At 32.1% G+C, this 10,564-nt stretch overlaps 1 protein-coding gene across 1 annotated transcript in view; it reads left to right on the top strand.

Annotated features, from left to right (window-relative positions):
• Positions 1-10,564, top strand: part of LOC106467912 — a 38,716-nt gene that overhangs the window by 23,689 nt on the left and 4,463 nt on the right. Inside the window, exons 13-20 of the mRNA XM_013928298.2 lie at positions 735-810; positions 1,348-1,452; positions 2,643-2,852; positions 3,977-4,103; positions 5,246-5,414; positions 5,994-6,129; positions 7,328-7,438; positions 9,296-9,414. Coding sequence (XP_013783752.1) covers positions 735-810; positions 1,348-1,452; positions 2,643-2,852; positions 3,977-4,103; positions 5,246-5,414; positions 5,994-6,129; positions 7,328-7,438; positions 9,296-9,414 — 1,053 coding nt within the window. The remainder of the gene's footprint in view (positions 1-734; positions 811-1,347; positions 1,453-2,642; positions 2,853-3,976; positions 4,104-5,245; positions 5,415-5,993; positions 6,130-7,327; positions 7,439-9,295; positions 9,415-10,564) is intronic.

Below are 10,564 nucleotides of genomic sequence, written 5' to 3'. Positions count from 1 at the left end.
TCATCCATATTTTATATCAGGGGTTTAGTCATTCATATTTTATGCCAGGGTTTTAATCATTCATATTTTATGCCAGGGTTTTAATCATTCATATTTTATGCCAGGGTTTAGTCATTCATATTTTATGCCAGGGTTTTAATCATCCATATTTTATGCCAGGGTTTAGTCATTCATATTTTATGCAGGGTTTAGTCATTCATATTTTATGCCAGGGTTTTAATCATTCATATTTTATGCCAGGGTTTTAATCATTCATATTTTATGTCATGGGTTTAGTCATTCATATTTTATGCCAGGGTTTTAATTATCTGAATTTTATGAATGAAGATAAAAGAGAAATTACACAGAAAAAATGGTAATGGGCTTTTACACAACATCGGGATATAAGAAGTTGGTGATGGGTCCTTTTAATTTTATTCAATGACTTTAATAATAAAAATAGGATAGAATGTAGGTGAGCTATAATATATATATATATGAGGATTTAAGTTTAAATAAAATATACAAGGGGGATACATAAAACAGGAATGGACCATAAATACCGTATGTTCTGCACCGACATTTGCATCTCCTCCTACGGTCTAATTACTGGAAAGTTTCCCCACGTCTTCCTTAAATCGTCTAACAACAAGCACAACATGCTTTTAGGGAATAACGTACCGTTAGTAGAATAACACCGTTCTTTGAATATATATGACTGGAAGTAACTTTTGATTTTGTGTTTACTCTTTCAGAGAAAGTTTCACTGATCTCACAACAATGCACAAAACCAGATCTGTTGCCAGAAACTTAGAACAGCTGATTGATGAGGTGTGTTAAGAGTTCAGCTTTTACTAGGAAAATAATAAAAATTCATTCCTTTATATGTTATCAGCTAGTTCACGAATGTACAGAAAAGAAGAGGAAAAACATTCAAAAATTAAAACTATTCAATGTTTCTTATTTCTATGAAACTTGTGCTTTTTTGTTTACATAAGAAAATAAAAACACCATCAACTCTTGTTTTGTGAAAAGAAGCATATGATTGATATGAAGACTAAAAACGAATGGGTATCATGTTACTGTTCTTCAGCAATTTGTTTTTTAATGACGATTTTCTGAATCAATAAATTATAATTTTTGTTTAGTATTATTCTTTTCAAGAAAAACAATTACTTCTCATTTTCAGTTAACTATTAATCACAGTGATGATGATGATTTTATTAGTGAAAGCTTTAGCCTGACACTGAAGAGGTTAGCTACCTGTAATTCTGTAACCATGTGTTGTTTCTCGTAACTATGATCTGGATGAGTGCATTTATCAACCAAAGATGGATGCTAAAGGATCGTGTTTGTATTGCTGTATAGGTTCCAATGTTCCTCTTAAGGATTGAAGAGCTTCGAGCTGCTGTCGATGACAAGTTAACTTGGAAAGAGTGGAAATATTTATTTAAGTTGGGGACATCTAAAGTTGTAAGTTGTTTGCAACGTGACATTAAGTTTTGTACTAAATAAATTAGGAACCTCAATGGATCGAAAGGAATGTAGAACTGAAAGTTTGGAAATTTTTGGGAACATAGTAAAATCAGGTTCTGATGGTTAACTCGTGCACTCAGGAAATCAAATGATTTTAAAAACTGTATCTTTGAGGTAGATTAACATTTATTGAAACATCAAAAACAGTGATGATACATGTGTAAAATGATGAAGAAAGTGTATTTGTTTTAGAGCTAATATACAGTGTATTTGTTTTAGAGCTAACATACAGTGTATTTGTTTATGGCTAACATACAGTGTATGTGTTTTAGAGCTAATATACAGTGTATTTGTTTTAGAGCTAATATACAGTGTATTTGTTTTAGAGCTAATATACAGTGTATTTGTTTTAGAGCTAACCTACAGTGTATTTGTTTTAGAGCTAACCTACAGTGTATTTGTTTTAGAGCTAACCTAACAGTGTATTTGTTTAGAGCTAACGTACAGTGTATTTGTTTTAGAGCTAACTTTGTTTTAGAGCTAACCTACAGTGTATTTGTTTTAGAGCTAACGTACAGTGTATTTGTTTTAGAGCTAACGTACAGTGTATTTGTTTTAGAGCTAACGTACAGTGTATTTGTTTTAGAGCTAACCTACAGTGTATTTGTTTTAGAGCTAACGTACAGTGTATTTGTTTTAGAGCTAACATAGAGTGTATTTGGCTCGTATGGTATCCCAATGTATTTTTACATGTAATATTTATTTTGTGGATTAACTTTCTTGTTAATTTTAGATGTGAATGTTTTAGTGAAGATATCAGATTTAAACAATGATTTATAAAACTAGTTAGATATTAGTTGTCACAATACTTTTATTATTATTGTTTGTACAACAGTAATGCTAAAATAAGGCTTAGTTGTTGCTGTATTAAATACTTTTGTATGTTTGACACCTAGGTGTAATATCATTGTTAACATTAACTCTCATTGTTAAGGGAACTTATTTGTTGGTTATTCTTTTTAAGAAAGATGTTTCATTAAAAGTTTGATTTTAATATGTAAAAGTTTCACTCCAACCCAATACGTTACAAGTTTCGTTAAAATCGAAAGAAATGGAAAGAAGTACGTGAAACTGGCACATTTCATTAAATGAAGTCAAAATTTTAGTTCGGACTGAAATATTTTTAGGCTTGGGTCTTCAGCAAGGTTGTGTCCCATCGAGCCACCCTGCGGAGGATTATAAACCGGATCAACAAGTTTGTTAGCCACGAACAGTTCACAAAGAGTTTAATCCATCTGGGTCTATTGGATGCCTCGGGGCAGACCCAAGGCCTGAACTCGGATACCCATTTTACACCAAAGAGTTCCATCCACAATTCCTCTCCTCTTGTTCCTCAAGTGAGTAGTTTAGTGTAATTATATTTTACTTGCAGTTTCTGTTCAATACCTACGACAAAGATAACAAAACCGTTTGGGATAATTTCAAATCGGTAAGGTTTGTTTTGGAAACATGTTAAACAATCTGAGTTAGGTTATTATAGTGTGTAACAATGTGTAATCTTTAGACTGTTTGATCAAGTCAGTATGTTAAATATCAATCTCACTGCTAGCTCCATTCGTCAGCTCCTTTTGTTTAAAAAGTCAGTATTTTAAATATCAATCTCACTGCTAGTCCATTCATCAACTTCTTCTGTTTAAAGAAGTCAATATTTTAATTATCTGTCTTTCTGCTAGTCCATTCATGAGGTCCTTCTGTTTAAAAAAGTCAGTGGTTTAAGTATCCATCTTTCTGCTAGCTTATTTGTCAGCTCTTTCTGTTTAAAAAAGTCAGTATTTTAATTATCCATCTTTCTGCTAGCTCATTTGTCAGTTCTTTCTGTTTAAAAATCAATATTTTAATTATCTGTCTCTGCTAGACCATTCATAAGCTTCTTCAATAAATGTCAGTTTAATCGATTCCCAGCATAAATTGTAAGAGTTAAAAAAAAAACTCAAACTTTGTATCATACTGACGTGGTGAGCTCTGCCATTTTGTAAATGTCTTTAATAGTAACAGTCTTACCAGACAGAGTGTATTTGAAACTATATTCATGTTCTGTATATAACTGTTATAAGTGATATTTACGGTATTGTGGAAAAGGTAATGTTAGCAGTGGCCAGTAAAAAAAGGTAGAAAAATTTTATTGGGTTGGTTGAGAGAAAAGTATCAAAAATCATCATCACTCGTATAGTCCACTTTCGTTGTCCACGAGAGAAATTTACATTGTACACATGAAATATGACTATTTTATAGGTTGGTCAGTTGGATCATCTCTCCAGCCATTCCATAGCTGTTGTTATTCTTATTATGGATTTTCATCAAGTTTCAAACAATCTCCTTCAAAGTATTTCGAGTTCCGGACTTTTTTGGCTAATAATAATCTAAATATTTGTCATACATTATTTTATATTTTAAGAGTTTTACTCTTAATTTGGAGACTTTGGGTTTACAGGTTTTGGTTTAAGACTAGGTTTACTTTCAGACAGCTGTTGTAGAATCTTTATGTCGGCCACCTATGTCCAGAGATAGTTCACTGGCCAAAAACTCTGTCCAGCTGCTGAAAAGTGGTAAAGGAACTGACGTGACTTTTCAAATAATCACAGTTCAAGGTGAGAAAGAAACAAATAGTAAATACTGACATTGTTTTTAAACTATATATATGAGCATTGTGCCACGTGATTTAATGAGAGTGGGCTTGATAACTACTTAATTTTTAGAAATGCTATTCTACAAATACTGTAGATTCAACATTTTTTTAAATTAAAATTTTTGATCTGTTTTAAGCTAAATTTTTTTTTTTTTTTTTGCTATTGTTTCAATTTTTCATTGATGATGTAATAATTATTGTTTCTTATATATTTATTAAACCAAGAGATTGACGAGCATGTTGCTATGGTTAAAAATACAGATTTAAAATAAATTCACTCGCTATATTTTTTCCAAGCATAAAATGCCACATTATCATTAGTTAGCTTGTTGACTCTGATTGGAGTTCATCTCAAGAAATAAGCAATTATAATGGGAGCCAAAAACCTCTGAGGGTTGTTAAATGCACATAGCTAGTAAATTGGAGTAATTTTGTTTTAGATATAAAATTTTCTTCCATAGGATTGTTTAGGCATAGAGTTAGGCTTTTTAGGCTTAACCCAACAACATTAAATTTTCATCATTTAAATATATCTTTTTAGGCTTAACCCAACAACATTAAATTTTCATCATTTAAATATATCTTTTTTTTTTTTACTATTTTTAATTCTCTAATAATGCTAGACTATGGATCTTAGGGTCCACTGTTTGGGCCTCTTTGCTACTCACTTTGAAGTGACAGTTAGATGCTACTATTCAATTAGAATAGCCCAGGTGTTAGCAGCAGGTGCTTTTGACTAGCTGCCTTCCCTCTAGTGTATGAAATAGCTTGTGCATATAGCTCATGTATAGCTTTGCTCACATATCTGAAACAAACAATTCTCTATTAAATCTCATTTGATTTTTTCTTTTAACATAGTATCTATTATTATTTCCACTTATTATCAACTAATTATTTGGATTGTTACTTTTATTTTTCTTTAGTATATATGAATCAATAGAAACAGTTTGTGACTCACGTTTAGACCAAATTACGTATGTGAAGGTGTGTCTTTCATACTCACAAAGTAGCTGTAACACTTAGTATTCTGATTAAAATGTCGGGCTAAATGGGATATCATTCATTGGTAGTTTCTTTTAGTATTTTTTGTTCATAAATGTGCAGATTCAACAGACACAGTGATTGACTATACAGAAGGTCACCCAGTTGACCAGTCCACTGTTGAACAAGAAGTTGAATGCCATGAAATTAAAGCCCATTGTGTAATCATCGCTGCTCAGTGTGATTGGTTCCGTCGAGCTCTTCTCAGTGGGATGAGAGAATCGATAGATAAGTTAGTGAAACCATTCACGTATTTAGTTTATTAGTTGTTATATGTAGCTATAGAAACTGTACACATGCTAATAATAAAAGAACACAATGTCGTGTATAGCAATTAGTGAAAAAAAACCACAGTACGCGAACAAACTGTCAGAAATCTGATATCAGAGGAACTAGTTTCAACACATTCGTGCATCGTCTTCAGTCTCGTGCAGAAGACAACGTGAGACTGAAGAGGATGCAGAAATGTGTCGAAACTAGTTTTTCTGATATCAAACTTCTAACAGTTAGTTTCGTGTGCTGTGGTTTTTTTCACATGTACACATACAGTAATAAAATAGCTTTCTATGTGAGGGATTTTTATATAACTTATAGTTTAAGTAATGCAAGTTTTGTTATTTGTAAGACTATTTGGTAGTATTTATAAATCGAGTAACAAGTTTATCGTACAACTAATTAGTTGTAATAACAGTACAAATAATGAAGGGACTTCCATAGTGATAACTTACTGGATACATAAGTGAGATTAATATTGTAAGTTTGAACTTTGATATTGAATCTTAATCTTCTTCTTTTTTCTTTCTTTCTTTAGAAAAATTGTAGTCCATGATAGCAATCCCACGTTATTCAGGATATTTCTGGAGTACTTATACGGTGGCCACCTAGAAACTAGCCAGCTGTCTACAGAACAGCTGGCTGACCTCATGCAATTAAGTGATAGATATGAGGTAAAAAAAAAAGCTCCTTGGCATGCTCTCTGATTTTCTTGCTGTATTAAAGTGTACGTTGATTTTTTAAGATTACAATGTAATACCATACGGTTTCGTGGATGGTTATGTCTACAGAAGTTTCCATGAGCTGTATTTAAGCATATGTCTATTTTGTAAGACGACAAGGAAGTGTCACAGTTGTCTTGGACGGTCAGAACTACGCTCTTCTTCGTGGGTTGGAATGACATTTCAGAAATGTTATGGAGTAGGTGACGAACTGTACTGTCTGCTTTGAGACTCTGATGGTTGAACAGTAATAACAACACTATGTGTGTATGGAGTAAGTGATGAACTGTACTGTCTGCTTTGAGACTCTGATGGTTGAACAGTAATAACAACACTATGTGTGTATGGAGTAAGTGATAACAACACTGTGTGTGTATGGAGTAGGTGACGAACTGTACTGTCTGCTTTGAGACTCTGATGGTTGAACAGTAATAGCAACACTGTGTATGGAGTAGGTGACGAACTGTACTGTCTGCTTTGAGACTGATGGTTGAACAGTAATAGCAACACTATATGTGTATAGAGTAGGTGACGAACTGTATTGTCTGCTTTGATACTCTGATGGTTGAACAGTAATAGCAACACTATATGTGTATGGAGTAAGTGATGAACTGTACTGTCTGCTTTGAGACTGATGGTTGAACAGTAATAGCAACACTATATGTGTATGGAGTAGGTGACGAACTGTACTCTCTGCTTTGAGACTCTGATGGTTGAACAGTAATAGCAACACTATATGTGTATGGAGTAAGTGATGAACTGTACTGTCTGCTTTGAGACTCTGATGGTTGAACATTAATAGCAACACTATACGTGTTCTTCCAATAGCATTGGAAGTGGATTTGTATCTGTTTATGGATACTGTAGAGTCTGCATGGGGTTCTGACCCTGTTTCCTACTTGACCTTGTGTCATTTTTTCCTATTAGAGATTCTTTGCAAGGCATGCTCTTACCTTCTTATGGCTTCTAACTTTGCGATTCTATCCGGCCATTCCAATGTTTTTTAATGTTTATGTTGAGTTTGTTTGTAAATTTTTATGTGTAATATTATCTCCTGAAATTTTAAAACGTGATGTAAACATAAATGGATGAGTCATAAATGTACCATAAATTGGATGAATCATATTAAATTACAACTTCTGAACTTCAGATGGATCCTTTGAAGCAGTTATCCGAAGAAGCACTCAAGGGTCACATTGACGAAGATTCAGCCTTGTTTCTTCTGAGTATAGGAGACCAATTTAATGCTAAGACACTGAGGGTAAGGATTTCTATGTTGTTAAAATAATTCCCTCACCTTATGTTAAACTGTTGGGATATTTTAAGAAGGTGATGTAATTTATAACCTTGGGTCAAGAGTGCCGTGTACTGTTTCTAATGATATCGCACACCCATTTGTGTCTTCCGTTCTCCTATAATTTAAATTCTGTAGTGTAGTTATGATTTGTGCAATTAGGGTTTACTTTTCTAAGTGACAGTTGAATAGTTTGTACAGTCAGAAAGCTACTGTAATGGTTTTAAACTCTTATTTAATTATTTATGTTGAACCAGTTTATATGTCTATAATAATCTTTCTTTGTATATTCCATCATGTGTCAGTCTTGACCTGATAGTGTTAAACGTACTTGGTTCATAATTTTAGTATTGTTCATCACCCTTAGGTTATGATTCAACATGGTACTATGTCAGTCATATTGATTCATACACAAAGTAATAAAAAAATACTGCTCTAAAATTTTACATATTAATCTCAAGCCACACAATCCAGTAATAACACTTCTTCCTGTGTGATAGACTTGCTTTTCTTTCCTTGTTTTATTTTTTTAATTACACGTTAATTGTAAAGAGTGAGAGTTCTTAACCTTGCGACTTTGTTATTTTTAATTCTCCATTCACAGTACGTATTATTTTTACCCTATAAATGCTAATAAAACATAGCACTCAACAGTATTTAAGATCTTTAATTTTGTACACTTGACTTGTTATTTTTTTAGAGAATTTTATGTCGGTAAGATTATACATCCTACAAATGAGATATAAAGAACACCTAACTGATAGTAAACTCCACAAGAGACAAAACTTGTTAATATCAATTGACAACAATGTTGTGGAGACATTAGCTGAATTTTTGTATTACTACTTTGTAGGTGAACTTGGTACATACTCCAACATAAGTTTAAAGATCCCAGTGTAGCATTAATGTTCTTTCCCACATTTATTTGATAATCCCATACTCAAGTGACTTATATTTTTTAGGTATTTAACAATACTTCTTCACTGTACTCTGATAATCCCATACTCAAGTGACTTATATTTTTTAGGTATTTAACAATACTTCGAGTATGGGATTATCAGAGTACAGTGAAGGAGTATTGTTAAATACCTAAAAAATATAAGTCACTCGAGTATGGGATTATCAGAGTACAGTGAAGGAGTATTGTTAAGTACCTAAAAAATATAAGTCACTTGAGTATGGGATTATCAGAGTACAGTGAATAGGGAGTTATATTTTTTAGGTATTTAACAATACTCCTTCACTGTACTCTGATAATCCCATACTCAAGGGAGTTATATTTTTTAGGTATTTAACAATACTCCTTCACTGTACTCTGATAATCCCATACTCCTAGGGAGTTATATTTTTTAGGTATTTAACAATACTCCTTCACTGTACTCTGATAATCCCATACTCGAGTGACTTATATTTTTTAGGTATTTAACAACACTCCTTTACCGTATATTTTACTTGTTTTCTAAAGAAAGCTAAGATGGCCAATTTATCTTTTTTTATTTATTTATATATAAGTATTTTGTATATTTCTTTCATATATCCCTTTTTTTTGGATTATTTTTGTTTGTCATAGTTCTGGTTGGTTTTTTTTTTTTTTGTATTTCATGCTTGGCTTGTATTAAAGTATATACTAGTAATTCTGTCTTTTTTATGTGTTACACTTTAGTTTTTGGTATACTGGTGAATATTTATTGCTTATATACACGAACATTGTACTTGTTTACCACAAAACCGACACTCATTTGAACATGTACGTACATTATCAGTAACGATGCTGTATGTAAGTATTATGATTAAAATACAATTATAATGTGTGTGTTTTTACAGAATGCAGCCTTGGAATTTATTGCTCTGAACAAAGACATCATTAAAAGTGACGTGTTTTATGATCTTCCTGAAGATCTTCAGTCTGAAGTGGAAGAGATGATTACTTGGGTCGAACTTCGGTACAAACTTTTTTATACCCATTACATACATGCTCAGTAGATAACGTGAAATTTGGTTTTGATCGTATCATTTTTGAGCGAGGTTTTAGATTTTTGTAAAATATTACGTTCCTGATGGTGAGAAAGTAATACATTGGAGTGTATGAGACGTCCAGGTTTTTATTTTTCTTCAACGGATAATTGGGTAAATGTTTTATTGTAATTTAAAACTTTATTTAGTGTGTGTGTACTATTAAACGTTGGTGTTCTTCAAAAGCTTTTGGTGTTTAGAAGTGATACTAGTGAAATGATACTAATAACAGCTTAACAACACTTCTTGCACGAGAAGAAACGACTGCACTAGGACGTACACGTTGAAATATATGATTCCATTTTTGGAAGCAGTCATTATTACCAGTAGGGGGCGCTTTTGCTAGCTTTTTTATTGATCCTTCATACTACACCATAATTTACTTAACCAGTAGCTAACATTTAGGGTGACCAGACTTACATACCAAAAAAAACTGAGACAGCCCAGCCCTTTGCCCATAATTTCAAAATAGTTATTACAAATTTGAAATAATTTAACTTTTATTTAATTTACTATAAATATATGGAACTGTTCCACAATAGTTCCAAATATATTAACATTGGCATTGTTTGAGAAATAATTTTAATTACCTTTTTTGGTGATAGACACAAAAAAAATGAGAAAAAATAGTTAAGTTGCACATTCAAGAAATCTTTAATTATCCTCTTTATCCAATTCCAATTAAAATAGGCTACTTCATACCCGGATTTATTTAAAAGTCCATACTTCATACCCGGATTTATTTAAAAGTCCATAACATTTTCAAACATACTACTTTTAGGTTTGAACATTACTTTGAAACTTTTAGACATATTTTTGTGAAGAACGAATAGATTGTAGAAGTTCTGTTTTTTTTTCTTTAGTCCTAAAAATCAGTACGTGATTGTGTAAAACATGCTTTTGATGTTGAGCACTGCCTTAACTCTTTCAGCATGTGATCAGTTAACCATTTTGTGCTTGTTATAGTTTTTATGCTATAACTTTTAAGTTAGTAGGTGAATGTTATCGAAATTTGGCAGTTTATCAGTAAACATTACAATGCTTTCATACGCAAAATATAATTTTTTTTTTATAAGTCTT

The sequence above is a fragment of the Limulus polyphemus genome, unplaced genomic scaffold (assembly GCF_000517525.1).
Source record: "Limulus polyphemus unplaced genomic scaffold, Limulus_polyphemus-2.1.2 Scaffold2794, whole genome shotgun sequence".
NCBI lineage: Eukaryota > Metazoa > Arthropoda > Merostomata > Xiphosura > Limulidae > Limulus > Limulus polyphemus.
Note: the sequence above shows the minus strand (reverse complement) of the source record. Positions and strands in the feature narration are given on the sequence as shown.